Source organism: Triticum dicoccoides, chromosome 7A (assembly GCF_002162155.2).
Source record: "Triticum dicoccoides isolate Atlit2015 ecotype Zavitan chromosome 7A, WEW_v2.0, whole genome shotgun sequence".
NCBI lineage: Eukaryota > Viridiplantae > Streptophyta > Magnoliopsida > Poales > Poaceae > Triticum > Triticum dicoccoides.
Genome location: NC_041392.1, coordinates 619,030,628 through 619,049,288, shown reverse-complemented (window position 1 = coordinate 619,049,288; position 18,661 = coordinate 619,030,628). Strand labels below are relative to the sequence as shown.

Genomic DNA, 18,661 nt, shown 5'->3' with positions numbered 1-18,661 from the left:
ATTATGTGGTCTATCTGGCATTCCAGGAATCGTATCAAGCATGGTGAGGAAGGACGAGACCCTACAACGACGATCCGAGCTACAAGGGAGGCCATTACAATCCTTCACTTGCCGCGCAAGGACACGCTGGTCTTGCCGGGCTTTGGGTAGCGGCCTCCTGATGATGGATTTGTAAAAATCACAACCGATGGAGCTCTTAACCTGGCGGATGGTAGGGGAGGCGCGGGAGGCATTGCTCGTTCTCTTACGGCTCTACTTGGTGCCTGGTGCAAGCCATATGTGGGGATCTCGGATCCCTTGATCATGGACCGCGCCGGCCCTGAGATTTCGGGGGCCCGGGCAAGACAACACAGAGGGGCCCTAAATCCACATAAACATATGCGTTTTTTTTCTATTTTAACTGCATTGTGGTGTCTTGTCTTCTTGACTATTAAAAAACTGAGGTCACAAACATTCACAATTTTAGTTGATCGATCTTGTCAATGTACACTTATATATATTTCTAATAGGTGAATTAGTAACACTTTCATGCCTACTCAAATTTTATCTTCCTAAAGTTTTCACTAGTTTTTCTTGAAGAGGAACTAAAGTTAAGTCCCTGGAATTCCTAGCAGTAGAAATACTGTTTTTTGCGGGGAATCAGTAAAATACTTGTATTTGCTCTAAAAATGCCAACAACTAATGTGGGACTCAATCAACTCATATGCACTTTTTTCCTCATTATCAGATGAATTCTTTCTTGATAGCATATTGTTAAATAATTAGCAATCTTGCTAATCAGCACACAACATATGATACAAGAAATTAAGAGCACTGCTAATTGAAAAGAAGTGCTATGAAAGGCATGGAACAAGGTACCTGGATGGCTAGAAAACTCGAAAAAGCAAGATTTTGCTGCTGCATACGAGAGTGACGAACAAAAGTTCAAGTTTCTCTTTTCTAATCCCAATCACTACATGAAATCGGAGTGTGAGAGACAGATATGTACGAGGATGATCTTCAGAAACGGATGAACGATCGAATGAGACATAGAAATATAAGGAAAGGGAAACTATGTGTTGAAGAGAAATTGGTAGGAATCTGGACACCGCATTACCTTGTTCCACTAATGGCGCCCAGCAGCCGAAATTCACGATTAGAAGAGCGGGCGGGGCGCCATCATCCATGGCATGGCCGATTTGTTGCCAATTGGGGAAGAGAAGTAAAAGCCGGAAAGACTGCATGGCGTGCGAGCCGATGATTGATTGATCAGTTAATTTTTGTTTCCTTGTAGAGAATCAATCGACAGGCTAAACATCACAAACGTATATAGAAAACCAATCAATTGGGGGCCCCTTCCTAATCGGGGGCTCGGGCCCCCCCCCCTCAGGGACGGCCCTATACATGGAGGGACTTTCTTTTTGAGATGGAGTTCGGTTCGCATCTCTTCGTGGATTCTCGCATGTGATAATGGAAGTCGATTGCTTGGAGTTGGTGACACTATGGACCACTTGCCACAATTCTCGTTCGATTTTAGAGATTGGAGAGCTTAGTGTTCATTTTTCCTCTTTTGTTATTCAACATGTAAACATGTCAGCTAATCTCCCGGCTCACTTGTGTGCAAAACGTTCCTGCACACTTAATGTGACCGATAATTGGCTTGACGAGACTCCTAGCTTCTTGGTATCCAGCCTTTTGGTTGATTGTTCCAAGAATGCGTTTACTCAATAAAGCTCTCTGAATTTCCCCGCAAAAAAAGAGAGACACAATTGTACCTCTTGTTTTTTTATCTTTTTTCAAGAGGCACAGATTAATTTCTCGTGGAGGCGCAAATTTGCTTCCTCAAGAGACACAGATTTGCTTCTGCGTGCCTCTTGGAAAAAAGAGGAAAAACACTTTTTTTTCGCGAGAGGCACAAATTTACTTCTCATAGAGCCATAGATTTGCTTCCGCGAGAGGCATAACTGTGCCTCTTGGAAAAAGGAAGAAAAAACTTTTCTTTTTCACGAGAGGTACAAATTTACTTCTTATAAAGGCATAGATTTGCTTCTATGAGAGACACAACCGTGCTCTCCGGAAATGGAAAAAGTGGAAAAAACTTGCACTTCCGGTTCGGTTTTTTCATGAAAAAAAGTTCGTCAAAAGCTATCTACATGAAATCAAATTATGAAGATCTCGGCGTAAGAAATCCAACAGTAAAAATGGTCCGAGACTTGAGAATAAACGAATCTACGAAAAAGGGAAACTCTCAAGTTAGGACAAGTGATGTACATCCAGTGCGCCACTTGTTGCAACCTGAGAATGTGTGACCTTTACAAAGAGTACTCCTTAATTGATGATTTCAACACTTAAGACGGTGGTTTGGAGCTCTCGCCAGTTTTGGCCCGAACTGAGAGCGTAGCAGATCAGCTTGCAACACGGGCTTCTCTGCTTCTTTTGAGTTTCCCCATCCCGTGCCATAACTTCTTCTTCGGTTGAATCCCAAAAGCGTTTCCTATCCTTGAGGTTTCCCCGAGTATGCACTTGGCATGCCGCATGCCATGCATGTACCGGACTTTTTTTTTTTTTGCCTCGAATGTACCGGACTTAAGCTCAGCCGGTGCGTGGTCAATGGCCAAAGTCCTGGTACGTACACTCATCACTTGTGTGTACCCATGCGTGTTTGATGTGGTGGTCAACCTCAACGTACGTACGCTGATAGACCAACTAATGCTAAGTGTGATTCTGTTGTTTCTCAAACTTGCCCTAGTTAAACTCATGCCGCTGACTACGAACAGGGGACGACTTGGATACGACGTTGCGTGCTGGTCAATGTTATGATTTTTTTCTTCTAAATTTTACCAAGGTAGCTTCACAGGAAGGGTTGGTTTTTTCAGGCTTGCATATGTCATTGACAAATTAAGTTGTCGCTGATTAGGTGAGATAACCTAACCGCACGTTGATTCGTCATTTCAGCCTGCGCTGACTATGTCGTTGATTCATCCTTTTCATTTTTCATCACGCGCTGGTGCAGCTGGGACTTACCCCTGACTTAACGACTAGAGCGCGTACGTATAGTTTGGGTGCTGGTACAAAAAAATAAATTGGCTTGCATATCTCATTGACAAATTAATCTGGTGTCCGCTGATTAGGTGAAATGACCTAACCGCACGCTGATTCGTCGTTCCAGTCTACTCTAGCTAGCTACGTAGTCGATCCTTCTTCCAAACTAGTGGTTGGGGCGCACCCATGGTGCGCCGCCTCAGAGGAAGCTGGGGCGGTGCTAGGTAGAATGCGCCCCTTTCACTTTCTTATCTGGACTAAGTATTGTTATTGGATCAGACTCAAAATAGAGGAATATGAAAGTAGTTGTACATGCAACTTGATGACCGGAACAATAAGACAGAGCAGTGCAAATGCAACACATTCAGAGAATAGGCTGGCACCAGGGAACGACCCTTTCAGTTTCCTTTTTGGATCTGGATATGAAATTCTTGATAAACTTATTATATTTATACATCACGTGAGAAAGAAAATAATATTCCATCACAGACAACACACAACAATATAATACCATCGACAGAAGCATCTTGCTGCATGGCAACTAATAAGATACAACAATAGAAATTGCGCATGTGTAGGCCCCAGCGGCGGCGGTGTGCCTCTGATGCCTCCGACCGTGTGGCGACTGTGGGAGAAGCTCGCTCACCTCATCCGCTATGCGCTTCGTCACCTGGTGCACATCGCCAATGACTCGCCACATCCTTGCCAGCCTATACATACAACACAGCAACAAGAAACATCGATCAAACACCTGCAGCATCAGGGTTCTTGAGAAGGGGAGGGCGATCGAGCAGCCTATAATAAATACACGTACATTTGGATGAGTCGTCGCAGACAGCAACTACCCTCCGGGACACGTCTTTGACAAAGGCGATGGTGATGTTGAGCTTGGTCCGGAGATTCCTGATGGTGGCCCTGGTCCTCTCGATGGTGAACGGCTCTGCACCGTTAGCATCCTGGGTCCTCAGTTGCGTGCACTTTTTCTCATACAGCAGCGGACGTACTCCCCTTCCTGCAAATGCATACCCGTTCATATCTTTTCCTTGAATTAAGTGCACGCATTACCCGAGAGACAACCATTTGATAAGCAAATCCATTTGGAAAAATCAAAACCGAAACGACAAAGCTCTAATGTCAAGTCAGTTATTATTAACAAAAATAAACATGATGGTGCCCTTAGGTATATTTGAGAACAAATAATAAGAAATATTAAGTAGAAGTACTCGGTAACAAGCCATAAGCAATTAAGAACTAATCTTACAGCTGACATTGCCATATACTCCCTCCGTTCCAAATTACTCGTCGTGGTTTTAGTTCCAAAGTACTTCACCAAAACGTTCTAACAGGCAATGCAAGCAAGAGGTAGTTGATCTCCTTGCACCAAAAGTTCAACAAATCAATTTGCACAGATAAGAGCTGAGATAAAGCTCCAAATAATGTGGTTAACCTTTTCTCAATTAACACAAGAATATACAGAAAAAGGGACATCCTCATGAACAGCAGCAAAAGGGAAAGCCTAAAATGTTTTCTCGAACTAACGACCCAAATTACTGAAGTAACCTCTTAAAATTTTCTTGGACAACTGAACTGTTATATATTTTAACCGCAAAAAGAAAAATGACAGTACATACTATACCTTGACTACAGTATGCTATCAAATATGTACCTACCAACATAAAGTTTTGGAGTGGTCACTCTCAAGATATTTGCTGCACAACATAAAACTTATTTTAATCTCATTACTTGAGGCAAAAAAATTGAAGGTACATATGAAATATCAAGACTACATAGCTGACTTATATGGACACCAGTATGTACAAAAGTTATCATATATAAAACATTCAGAACAAAAATAATAGCTATTGATCTGAAAACTTGATCGACAAACACAAACAGGGTAATGCTAGCTAGTACCTTTGAAATGCAGAGAGGGGTATTCAAGATGGGATGGGATAGGATTCATCATCAAATGGATCCATAAATGCATCATCGATGACCAACCTCGCTTTTCTTGTTTAATGAAATGAAAGTTCAGATTGTGAAACTGCATGGGCACTTGTTCAGTTTAGTGCAAGACAACAGTCAGAATCCATTCAATAAAAGCCAATCAGAGGTAGTACATGTTATCTATCTATCTATCTATCTATCCATCCTAGTTATACTTGCACACTAAATCTATCTATCCCCTTTTTCTTTTGAGAAAATTCCATTTTCGCCTCGTCGATCGACACAACACCGCGGTCGAAACCAGGGTCTACACGTACCCCCTCGGCCTCAACCACTTCCCCGATCTCACCGGAAAGGAGATGGTGCTGCAAGTGTTAGCTATATCTATTATTTTACATTGATCTAGAAGCCATCTTGGTTAAAAGTTGCCCTTCCCATTCGCTGTATGAGCATAATTCCGTTGGTTCTTTTCTGCGACTGGTTCTGAACCGACCTGATTGTTGGTAGGCGTTAGTAGTTGGTACATGATTTCAGGTAGTTCTCCTTTCTTACAACTCTTTGAACCTGGTTTGTGCGGCTTAGAAAAACAAATACGTTTAGATGGCCACATGCTAAGAATTTTTCGCAGATAATCAGTATCTGGTATATATTCTATTGGTACCTCTTTTCACCCGACATCTAAAGAAAATATAATAATTTGAGCTAAGTGCAACACAAAATAAAATAGAGTATCTGCCAACATTAGCAGTACTGGTCATCACTCTGAAATAAAAGTAGCACAAAAGCTCACTGCCGATGCGCACGCACCAATGAAATGCTAATCTGCCCTTTCTTATGCATGATCTAGTCTCTTTCACATGAAAGTTACAATGGGATTTAGAGGGAGGGGCTGGAGGGGTAGAAAGGTGAGAAAGATGACCTTCGTTGGGAGGCTCCTGTAGTGCAAGTAGTCATCACAGAGCATATAGAGCACTCCCAACTCCTACAACAATTACTCAGGGTAAACTAAACTCCAAAAAGTTGTCCTCACAATAATCCAAACTCCTACAAAATAATACAACAAGTATTTGCTTTAGCATATGATGCGTACAGTTTGAGAACAATTCAAAACTATCATACAAAATCTTGCAATTCTTCCTACTCTACTAAGCATGTAAAATCGGTGATGTAAAAGAACGGATGGAAGTAATCAATGCATATTTCTGAACCATCATCAAATGAAAATAATGATGTTTTTGAGAATGTAGCCACTAAAGTAGTTAGGAAAATAGATTAGCTCCTTCTAACAACATACATATATTATCAGGAAGCATCAAGCACATGTTAAACTACTAAAGTGTCTTGCCGCAAAACATTCAAAGAAACATCTTTATTGCCCTCCTACTTTGTTGAACTGGATTTGCCAGCTACTTGGGTGCTTGGTTTGAAAAAAAGTATTCATCAAATAGCAGCGATATAAACCTATTATGTCCAAACAAAAATTTGTCAAGACGAAAAAACGGCATACTGCATAAGACAACAATAATAACTCAACCTGAAGTTGCTGACCCAAGTCTTAAAAGAACACCTAAATCACCATGATGTTTCAACTTCAAAATGGATGGTTTAATTGAGACCAAAATATCTTAAGCACACAGGAATTAAGAAAAAAATTAGCATAAAGTAGGACATGCTTATCGCAATAATGGTAGGTATTTGATGGAACCAAACAGTCCAAATTGGAGCTTTGACTCTCCCCAAGGCTCCTCTCTAATGATTTACGCCACAAGAAACAATTCTGTATATCTATCTTGCCCAAAGCATCACCCATGGGGCTGTGGTTCCCTTGGTTTATTTGCAAGCATCAAACCAGGCTTCAACATGTATGTACGCAATTTTTCAGGGGATGTAAACTACACAATGGTCTACAAAAGACTTGATTGATGTGTGGCCAGTCGCATTGACTAAGAAGGTGTGGCATCCATAAAGAAAACATAAGGGCGAACAACAGATCATTGTGAACCACCAAGCACAAGCAGCAGAATAGATTGAGCAATCAGACCACAATCATAACCACAGTCGGAATAAAAACAAACACATGACGTGCGAAGCATACATAGTAGCAAGTAAATACGCAAATAACAACAGATAACCAACTGTAAAACACATAGAAAAGAATTAAGAGGGTCAAGAGGAATAAGTGTGATACCTCAACATGAACCAAAGACTAAATCCAATTTCTAAATGTGAGAACAATCATTGTAGCACATGCAAGGAGGCATAGAAATTGATCTTCCTCCTGATCAGCGACTTAGCCTTTGCGGCAACCGCTGAAACATTAGTTGATGATGCTTGTTTTAGCCTAGTTATGGAATCATTATGCTCAGCGGTCCCTCTTGTGCCCTTCTCTCCATCGGTAGGTATGTTTTCAGCACCGTTAGGTCCTACAAGACAAAGAGATGCCACAGAAAAGGAAATCAAATGATGAAAAATTGAACCACCAAGAGGATTGGCCTATGAAGCTAATTATGTTTTCTAAATTCTGGCCCTCTCTTTAATGACTGCATTTTCTAATTTATACGACTCTGTTTACTTCACTATGGTCAGATACAACAAAGCTCTCATCGGGCCATTCTTAACATGAAATATCTTCACCTTCATGTAAGCACAAAGTTGATTATGTTCTTAGCCATTTCTACCATGAGGCATATGTTCAGAAGAGCTGAACCTTTCTTGCAAGTTAACAAACTGCATAGGCACACATCTGTTGTTCCCCTGAGTTGACAAAAAAAATTGGAATCCACATGTTGGGGAAAACAACACAATTAAATGACAAGGCATTTATTTTACCCAAAGCAAATTATATGCTTTTCCTGAGATTGCTGCTTCTGCTTATTATGTTTTAATCCTAGCTTTCATCCCAGCATTGATAGGAATGGCCAAAATTGAAATAGGAAATTGCTTGGTTAAGAAAAGATAGAGACGTGTGAGTGCATCCTTCGTTCTTAGGGAAACAGAGAGTTCCTAGGGATCAATACTATTACCTAAGTGACTTTACCAACAGTTTCCCAAACACCACCATACTGGTTCATGCCCAGAACTGAAGCCACCTTTTAACTGCTATCTTCATGATGCAAGTCCTTGAGGTTCTCCACTCTCCAGGTTCCTTCGCTGCAGCTCGTCCTATGTGCCATCGTCAGCGAGGGGTGATATAGAAATGCCAATCAATCAGACCTAAACCAAAACTACAAACAAAACAAGGGAACAAGTCTCATGAGATTTCCTGCTTGGCTCCGCGGAAGCAAGGGGGTCTAGGTTTGGGAGGGTGCGGCTTGCCTCGAGGACGCGGATCTCGTTGTTGACAAGGCGGGAGGCCCGGACGACGTCCTCCGTGGATATTGAGACCAGCTGGTCGTCATCCGTGCCGTCCACGGCCATCGATGGTCTCTTCCACCGAGGCCCCTGCAGCCGGCCGCTGCACCGACCCGATGCTGCAGCTCCTCTTCGTCTTGTTCGACCACTACAACCGCGGCAAGGAGGTCCATGAATTGGAGCGACGACCGACAAGGAGAGGCGGAGAGGAGGAGGTCGGCGGCATGGTAAGAGGAGGGGTACAGAGGAGGAGGCTGGCGGCATGGGGAAGAGAAGGGGCTCAGAGCAGGCGCGGATGCAGAACGAGGGTGGCGGCGCAAGGAGAATCGAGGGAGAGGAGAGGAGGCGGCGGCAAGGGAAGAGGGTCTCGATCGACCCGTCATGTGGAGACCCCGGGCTAGGTCTTGCCCAAGTGCTTTTGTCTCCTATGTACTACCGTCTCATTTTTTTTCTATCGATAGCACAGTAAAAGGACATGTAGGCATCGCAGTTACTCGCCCTTTGCGCGACTCTTAAAGGGTTTAATTCGTACACGTCGTTGGGTGCTGCCTACCGTTGTATATAAAGGTACCTCATGAATCAAAGCGTGCAACTCAAAATACACCCGCTTTGCTCCAACGCCTAAGGGCGCGCTTGGTATAGGTGTAATTCAATACAGAGGTGTAAGATTTACAAGTGTATTTTACTGGGCATGACTGTTTTCCGGCTGGAAATGAAACCGACCGGTGGAGAAGTGTATTTCTTTTACAGGTGTATTACAAAGAAAACGCTAATCCAAACGGGGCCTAAGCTTTGAGCCTTTGACCTAGCTAGCTAGCTAGTAGCTAGCCGGCCAGGCGATTCATCATGTCGACGGATCAAGGCGCCGGGCATCGGTTGGAACGAGCCGCGGACCGGTGACTAGATCCTCCCCAGAGTCCTCCGAGGGAAGGCAGCGGCGGTGACAGACATCACGGCCATCAACTATCCATCTCGGTTCCTTGTGCACCAGCACTAGAGGCACCTCTGCTGGAGGGACCCAGCGGAACTCCCGAGGAAGGCGGAGGATCAGCTGGTGGCAGGGATAAGCGTGCAAATTGTTGCTGCTCCTGCCGGATAATTAATCTGATGGTCCAAGGGGGAGATTAATCGATGTTTGGTGTCCAGCGGGGGCTGACCCAGGGCGGTTTGCCGGGACGAACAGTCTTTGATACTGCGCTGTGCGCTGCTGGGTTTTACCGAAATGTGGACACCCCTGCTTGCCCCTATGGTGATTCATGCTATTGGAAAATATAGCCACCAATTTATGATTTACATGCTTTCAAATTTTGATACATTTGTCTTGTAGTCTGGCATCGTTTGTTTCAGTTTTTCATCAACTTCTTTGGATGTAATACGTATGTTGGACTTTTGTATTATTCTTGTGCACATCGGTTATTTCTTATTTGTCTCCCGCCAACTATGCTTGTCTCATCGGCTTCAAGAATGCTTGTAGTGTTGAGATATAGGTGTTGAAGTATAATGTCCGGCCCTCTCTCTTAGATCGGTTTTTTGGTTGCATTGGCTAGAGCATGCACTTCTATATGGTATCAGAGTCAAGAGGTTTTGAGTTCAAGATCCGGCTGGCGCAATTAAATTGCAGCCCACTTTCGGTCCACGTTTAGGCCTAAGAGAGCCACACGTGAGGGGGGGTGTTGACAGCCAAGAAGTCTTGAGTTCAAGACCCGGCTGGCGCAATTATATTGCAGCCCACTTTCAGTCCACGTTTAGCTTTGAGGGAGCCACACGTGAGGGGGAGTGTTGACATATAATGTGCTGCCTAGTCTCTTCCATCAGATCGATCTTTTGGTTGCATTGGCTAGAGCATGCATAGACGTAAGGGGGAGTGTTGGAGTATAATATCCGGCCCTCTCTCTCAAATCGATCTTTTAGTTGCATTGACTAGAGTATGCACTTCTACAATAGGCTTCCGGCCCGTGAATCAATTTCAGAAAAATATCGAAAGGCGCATGTGGGTGTCATTGACTCATGACTAGATGATGAGAAATTTAGTACCATCCTAAAAGTGGAGAAAATTTTGGACCTCCTTAAAAGGGATGTATTTCCACATGCTATTGGAGCATGAGAACAAGAGAACAACAGTCATTCCCGCGCTCTTCATTTCGTAAACGAGCCGGGCGGAATGTAGAAGTGCATGTTCTAACCAATACAACCAAAAAACTGATCTATGGAAGAGGGTCGGACATTATACTCCAACACTCTCCATCACGTCTATGCTCCTGTGAAGTTTATGACGTGGGCAGTGGAAGCGGGGGTAGACTGCAATTATTTATTGCGTTTACTGGGTTTTGAACCTTAAACATCTTGGTTATAAGTTTATGCATCTAACCAGTTCACTTATCAGACCGATTTTTTGGTTGCATTGGTTAGAACATACACTTCTACATGGAGCTCAAACCTATGTCATGCTTGTGCTTAATTTTTATTGGTTAGAAACAGATAATTAATTCAAAATTACTTATGAATCATTAACGGACGGAAGTGTTGTGAGCTGGGGAGGGGGAGGGGGGACCTTCTCTTTCTTTGCTCTGCTTTTCTTTTCTTTCTTGTCTGAACTGAATGATACAGTACAAGCATCTTTCTTTCTTTCTTTCTTCAGAATCCGACGCCATGGTTGGGTTGGATCGCTTCGCTTGTTATGGACTGTAATAATTGGATTGATTTTGGGCGGGCTGACGATCCCGGCGGTGTACGAGAGGCTGAGCATGGAGCGATACATGAGGCTGGCGTCCGTAACCTCTACAGATACGAGGTCTTGTACCAGAGCTTCTCCCTCACCTGCTACCTCAGCGCCAGAGACCACCTCATCGAGCTGCTCAAGGAACCATAACCATCACCGACTGATGAATTCCTTGATTCATTCATGAGCGATGATGGACAGGATGATGATGAGACATGACTCTCAGTTTTTTTATCCACGATTGTTTTGGGCTCTCAGTTTTTTTAGTGTGCCTGCTTAGATTATTGATTTGGTTGCTGCTGCTTACGACTGTTGGTGTTTGTTTGTTTGTTTAGCATTTGTGTTGCTTCCTCTGTATGAATTGAATTCTCTTCAACTTTCTTTGGACTGAAGACCCGCCTGAGTTGATGGTGCGGACTTTCCACCCGAGACTGACTTGCTTACCTCTGCACCAACAGCTTAAATCACAGCATCTTCTTAAGCTGTGATGCGATGAAGGTGGAGACCAATCAGACTGACTGCATTCACAATTGCAAACAAAGACCCACCACACATCCACAATTCCATACCTGCTGGATAATCACACGCCTCCAACACCAACACCATACTAAAGGATGGAGATATATATAGATATGATCCCACAATACCATCAGGCATGGTTCAAACACTGATTATCCACTCCACCCAAGTCTTAGTCTAGCTAGCAGACCATCAAAGATCAAGCTAGGTAGGTTGGTTGGTTCAACGACGCCAACACCACACCACAAACGATAACATGCCGCACACCCATGGTTCCCAGCGACACCCATACAGCTAGAGTTCATTCTACAGGCACCCCAATACTGCTAGAGTTCCAGGTGCTATCTAGATAAATACATAGATAGGTTTTATACAGACACACACACGGTTCAAGCTCCACTCAAGGAGCTCAACATAAGCTCCTCACTTTCTCGTGCAACCAGAGGCAGCTCCGGTACCTCCCGACACAAACACAAACGATAACATGCCGCACATCCAAAGGTGGCTGGAGTAGAACATATCTAAAACTTGTACCAAATATAACTTACCTAGACCATTGGAGGATATGCACGATCCTCGTAAGGGCATCTCCAGCCGTTGTGCCCCCCAGAAGGCGTTTTTTCGGCCTCCTGGGGAGGCCCCGGCGCTAACTTTGCGTTGGGGTGCAAAAATTTTCCAGCAGTTGTGCCCCCAGGTTGTCTTATTTTTTTCTTTTTCATTTTGTCATTACAACAAACATGTTGTGGGCACTGTCGGGCCACGCGAGCTCGAGCTCGTCGGCGACGACCCCAGCCGACCGGGCGACTCCCTCGGCCGCGTCTCCATCTTCCCCCGCCGCCGACGCGCTGCTCGAGCTCGGCGCGCCCCCCCCGGCACCGCCGCCGACGTCCTCCCCGCGCAGCGCAGACTGGCCACGCCGCACGGCTCCTCGTCGCGGCCTCGACGACGCCCCCGTGTTCCACCTCGAGGCGCAGCTCCTCAACGGCTCTCCTGCGACGCTGCTAGGAGCGGGGCGGGGCCGAGCCGTGGCTGCTGCTGCGCATGCACGCGCTGGCTAGCACGCGCGCGGCGGCCTGCGCTCGGGCACGCACGCGAGAGCTTCAAGCACGGCGACGCACGCGAGAGCTCGGGCACGCACGCGACAGCGACGGCCAGCACACAGGAAGTAGGCCAGCCGCGCCGGCCTCTCCGCGCCGAGGCCCAGGAGCAGCAGCAGGACGACGCGAGCCGGAGCCGGAGCTGGAGCGCCCGGCGAGCCGTGCCGTCCTCGTCCTCCGCCGCGTCGTCCTCGTCCACGCGAGCAGCCGGCCAGGGCGAGCTAGAGCTGGGGCGCTCGGCGAGCCGTGCCGTCCTCGTCCTTCGCCGCGTCCTCCTCGTCCACGCGAGCAGCCGGCCAGGGCGAGCTAGAGCTGGTGCGCCCGGCGAGCCGTCCCGTGTCATCCTCGTCCTCCGCCGCGTCGTCCTCCGCCGCACGGGGGCCATGCCGTGGAGCTGGAGCTCGACCGCCCAGCGAGGGCGCCGTGGAGTGCGCGGGCGGAGACGGCCCACTCCAGCCCTCTCGCCCGGCGGCCCGTTCGTCTAGCCGTGCGGGAGCGGCGAGGAGGCGTGGCAAGGCAAAGAAGACGAGCCCCTCCCCGCCCTGGGCATGCGCGCTCCGTTCCGCGAGCCCCTCCCAGGCCATGCTCCGCTCCGGCTGCGCGAGCTCAAGCCCCCGCGCCCGGCCATGCGTGCGCCGCCACGGCCGCGCGAGCCCTGCTCCGGCTGTGTGTGTAGTAGGTGGTGCTGGCGAGAGAGAAGGTGGGGGCCGGGCTGAAAGCGACGGGGAAGGGGGGAGAAGTTGCTGCAGGTGGGCCTTTGCATGCATAAACAAACCGCCGGCGCTCTCAGATGCCTCCGTGGGGGCTGGGTTTCGGGTGATACTGCCGGCGCTAACATTGCACGAAACCGGCGAAAAAAGCGATCCTGGGGGCGTGAGTGGGGGCTTTTTTCACTGCCGGCGCTCTCAAAATTAGAAAAAAGGGCCTCTTGGGGAGGCTAGTGGAGATGCCCTAACCAGCACCCAAGTGAGATGGTTCCGCCATAATTCTATGAAACACCGCCGTCAACTTTGACATCATCTCAGACCTCTTGTCCTTCAATATGGATTGCCTGTTCTCCATAATCTCAAGTTTGGCACGCCAGAGGGACCTCTAGGCAAGCCTGTCACGAGCAGCCGTATTGTTTTTGTGTACCATATGCACCTTGATAGGGGACTCTCTGGCCTGGTCCACGCTCAAAGCTAGGATTTTCTGGAAACTGATAATGAAAGGTAGTTCAGCACAGTAAAATAAGAGGATCATTGTGCAGGTTTCAGCTTGACATATATAAAACGCACTGTACAATTTAGACCAATAGATACCCAACCGTATATCTAAAACTTGTACCAAATATAACTTACCTAGACCAATGGAGGATATGCACGATCCTCGTAACCAGCACCCAAGTGAGATGGTTCCGCCATAATTCTATCGAACACCGCCGTCAACTTTGACATCATCTCAGACCTCTTGTCCTTCAATATGGATTGCCTGTTCTCCAGAATCTCGAGTTTGGCACGCCAGAGGGACCTCTGGGCAAGCCTGTCACGAGCAGCCGCATCAGTCTGTTTTTGTGTACCATATGCACTTTGATAGGGGACTCTCTGGCCTGGTCCACGCTCAAAGCTAGGATTTTCTGGAAACTGATAATGAAAGGTAGTTCAGCACAGTAAAATAAGAGGATCATTGTGCAGGTTTCAGCTTGACATATATAAAACGCACTGTACAATTTAGACCAATATATACCCAACTGTATAACTACTCATGCAAGACTAGTCTCGTTAGGGCCAGAACCATCAAATATAGAGCTGAATATATTTTTAGACAGACCACTTTGCAAGGACAAGATATGCCATATTATCTGTTCAGCTAGTACATCAATCCTTCAATGTAATGCAATCTTCAGGGCATAATTACTGAGCATGTCCAAACTAGACTGTAACAAACCAACAGTAACGTAGCAGATGCAGATGTGATGGCTTATAACATGGGAATGAGCAAACATGTAGGCAAGCCAATTTCATAAGATGTAGTCAACAAAACTGGTTTAAAGTGATGTTCATCCTTACGGGAGGATTTGGATAGATGACGTGTTGTACTCCTGCGTTTCTTTCGTCAAGTGGAGGTCCGTGAGGTCCCAGCAGATCCACCTCAGCATCAGTCTTGAGCACACGGACCTTCAATACTGATGTGCTTGCGTCCACTTCCAGCATCTCCTGGTCAATCCGCTGAAGGGCTTCGGCAAGCATGTTTTTGAACTCCCTCTCTAATGCCCCCTTGGTCTTAGTCTTGCACTCCAACAACTCTGGATTCACAAGTATGAATCCAAGCCTTCCTGGTCGGGTCCTCTCACCAATCATTGCTGCTTCTTGAAGGGGGGCTCGCTCATCCAATTGAAATCGAACCTGATTATGTTGATTCATCTCAGTGATCTGTAGACCTTCAAGCGCAGCGTCAACATCAGCAAGTCTGGAAACTACTGTGACTGGGGCGGCCTTCCTGTAAAAGAAACAACAAAACATGAAGGGAATTAGAATACACAGGTTAAAATCCAGATAAAATACCCTCGAAAAATACAGATAAAATACACAGGGAATTAGAATGAATTATGAAGGGATTTGCAGTGATGAAGTTATGTTGTTAAAATCCACTAAATTACAATGAAACTTCAGAGCCACTCCACTATAATTTACAGTGTTAGTTCCGAGGATACACTGGGAATACCCCAACTATTGACAACAAAAATACATAAAGTTAAAAAAGGGAAGAAGACCAGGAATATTTCAATTTCTACTCGTGCATATAGGATAAGAAATAACTACCGTAGACATAGGATAAGAACCATCGTTCGCAAAGTCGTTAGGCACAAAAGGTTCTCACCCACAGAATCTGTACTCTCAAGAGATGATACTAACGGAACGTCCTGATGGGAGACTTTTCGTAGCCTACCCATTAACTAAACCTATAAATAGAATACACTAAGGAGGAAAAAAGAATAGAAGTGAAATAATAGAACGAAGCTCCATACACTTCAGTAAAGAGTACACATGAACAGCTAATGCAACGCTATCTACCAAAACCATCATCAACCTAAAACCGGACCTCACTCAATACTACTGCAACAGAGACACACTAGCATAAGAGAAGAAAATAAAAAGCAAGAAACTAGATGAATTACAGTCCTAAAAGCATGCCAACTATAATGTAAAATCAGAGGTAAACCCACTGACCTATCTGACAAATACTCTGTATGCCCTACAACAATTATAGTGCTCAAGCATTGAAATTACAGTGTAATGCTGTGGTAAATCACAGTGTAAGCCCTCCAATTCAAAGGTAAAATCCATTGTAATCTATTTGACAAATACTTAGAACAATTACAGTGTTGAACCATACAAAATACAGTGTAAAACTGTGGTAAACTACAGTGTAAGCCCTACCACAACTCAGGTGTAAATCCACTGTAATCTACTCCCTCCGTTCCTAAATATAAGTCTTTGTAGAGATTTCACTACGGGCTACATACGGATGAATCTAGATGCATTTTAGAGTATAGATTCATTCATTTTGCTCCGTATGTGGTTCATAGTAAAATCTCTCCAAAGACTTATATTTAGGAACGGAGGAAGTATATGACAAATACCTACAACAATTACAGTTCTGAAGCATATAAATTACAATGAAAATATGGGGTATATTACAGTGATGAAGCATAGAAAGTACTCTATCTGAAAAATACTAAAAGACTACAACAGTTACAGTCCTGAACCATGCAAATTACAGTGATATAACACAGTGTAACGATGCAACAATTACAGTTATTAAGCATATAAAACACAATGAAAATCTGGAGTGTATTACAATGCAAATCTAGGGTTGGTAAATTACAGTGCAATTTTAAGCAATATTACATTAGAATCCTGTCGTATATCACAGTGTAAATCAGAATTAAATTCCACTGAAGTTCAATGACATGACAATTAACATGAACAGATGCATTTCAAGCACATCATACTACTACTGGGATGATAGAACTCACATGCACAGGAAGAGGAACAGCCAGATGAATCCCAAACCTAGAAATACCACCAACAAGCAACCTACAAACCATACGTGTATATGTACAACAAAATCACAAACCCTAACACTACGAATGGTAGAACTACAGATACACAACGCAAGCAGACGAATCAAATACGTAATCTTAAACAGCAGAAATCAGAAACCCTAACCCACAACCAGATGACCAACATCTCAGCAAAGCTAGAAAAAAGAGCAGCCTCCACCGAGCAAGAGCATAACAAAACGAGAACACCTAAAATCTTATAGGGGAATCCAATCCATGGGGAACTAGTGACGCAAGCAGACGGACATCCATGGGGAACTAGTCAAAGCACAAAGCAGAAGCAGCAACTAAATCTACAAGAAGAAGGCATCAAAAATACGACTAGCAACAATCCACAGCCCTAGATCCGTAAGGTACAAGAACAGAGACAAGGCAAATCAAACGCGAGAAAGATGGGCACGCCACTTATAGGAGAGGTAGGAGAAGGAAGAGTAGGAGGAGGAGCACCTTCTGGCGGCAGGGCAGACAAGGACGGCGGCGCTCGCGTACGGGGACGGTTTTGAGGGGGCGTATTTATACGGCGGGGCGGCGGCTAGTAGTTGGGCTGGGCCGCACCTCATTAGTAGAGCCCAACCCAACCAAACTCCCTCCTTCATCTAAAACAAACAAAAAAAACAAACTCCCTCCGGGAAAAGAAGCAAACATGAGTGAGCACCTCATCACCACAACCCACCCAAGCTGCATGAGTGTCCTCCTCCTCCTCCTTTGCAGGCAATTGGCTGCGATCCGGGCATCCCGCCTCAGGGAGAATATCAGGTGCTCCCGAAGCACCTGAGCTTAGGTGCTCCGATGCAACCTCGACCGCTGGATTGTGATCCAATGGGCAGCATCATGGGGCTGTGGATCAAAGCATTATTTCAGGAATGTTCGTGGCGTTTTCTGCAAAACATTGGTGCTGGATTTGTCTTTTTTGTTTCTTAATGTGTGTTTCGAATTTTGATTCAAAATTTTTAGGGATTGTACACTCATGTGATGTGAACATCCAGAATTTTTTTTCGGAATTTTTTGAAACATATAGATGCACATTTTGAAAATTTGGAGCATGGGAGCACCAAAATGAATGGGAGCACTAGATATTCTCCCCCGCCTCAAGCCGCTGCTCCGGCGTGAAAACGGCAAGTTGGCGGCATGGAAGGGAAGGAGAGGGTAGAAAACATCTGCATGAATTTGTACAAGTTGAGCAAACACTATATTTCTTTTCTTTCTTTATAGCATGCATGCAATCAATCTGTATCATGAACAAATGTAGCAGTTGACTGACCATACAACAAACTCTGAAACTTTGTTCCAAATCATACATACATGCACACTGTTCCAAATCTGAAACCGCACCTCTCTGAGTCCTGTACGGGAGAAGGGTGATAAGGTTTTTGGGGAGCGCTCCGCGCGACTACTGACTTCTTCATCACGGACTCCGACGACTACTTCCCCGACGACAACTTCTTCCCCGACGTCGACAACCTCATCAACGACATGGCTGGAGAGGATGTCGACCCCAAGTCTAGTGCTTCTGTTGCAGCTGTCCTGTACGTGTTCTTGCTCTTTCTGTTACAAGTCCTGCCACAGTTCTTTGCTCTAGTTTCTGCCCTACATATGTTAGGTTCTACTTCATATTTGCAACTTCATCTAGTGTCTGTTCTAGATGTGTTTAGTTCAAGTTCATATATGCAGATGCTATTTACCTTCTCTTTGTCAGATTGCATGACTTGCTCTATCTCTGCTATATTAGTCATGCTTTATTTAGTATTTCCGTTAATAAAATCATTCGGTAAATTGCTCATATTCCCAACAATCCAAAAACCTTATCATAGACAATTTATCCCAAGTGATTTTGCTGCTTCCATGAGACCTCTTATATTTGAGGGTATCCACTATAAGAGGTGGCGCGTGAGAGCAGTCTTA

At 45.2% G+C, this 18,661-nt stretch overlaps 2 protein-coding genes across 8 annotated transcripts; both read right to left on the bottom strand.

Annotated features, from left to right (window-relative positions):
* Positions 1–3,428: 3,428 nt before the first annotated feature.
* On the bottom strand, positions 3,429–8,715 carry LOC119329843. 7 transcript variants are annotated; one of them, XM_037602943.1, is made up of 7 exons: positions 7,992–8,715; positions 7,157–7,391; positions 5,888–6,012; positions 4,936–5,065; positions 4,692–4,730; positions 3,836–4,033; positions 3,429–3,731 (listed from the first exon to the last, which is right to left on the bottom strand). In XM_037602943.1, the coding sequence occupies exons 3-7, from the start codon at positions 5,930–5,932 to the stop codon at positions 3,688–3,690; spliced, it is 456 nt and encodes a 151-aa protein (XP_037458840.1). In that variant the 5' UTR covers positions 5,933–6,012; positions 7,157–7,391; positions 7,992–8,715; the 3' UTR covers positions 3,429–3,687. The 7 variants fall into 7 exon arrangements, 1 of the variants encoding a protein (XP_037458840.1); XR_005159800.1 differs by having other exon boundaries at positions 4,658–4,730; positions 4,936–6,012; XR_005159796.1 differs by having other exon boundaries at positions 4,283–6,012.
* A 3,169-nt stretch (positions 8,716–11,884) lies between these two features.
* On the bottom strand, positions 11,885–17,319 carry LOC119333710. The gene is made up of 4 exons (XM_037606515.1): positions 17,207–17,319; positions 14,703–15,132; positions 13,995–14,276; positions 11,885–13,852 (listed from the first exon to the last, which is right to left on the bottom strand). Exons 1-3 carry the CDS (start codon positions 17,317–17,319, stop codon positions 13,995–13,997), a joined length of 825 nt encoding a protein of 274 aa, XP_037462412.1. The 3' UTR covers positions 11,885–13,852.
* Positions 17,320–18,661: the final 1,342 nt, after the last annotated feature.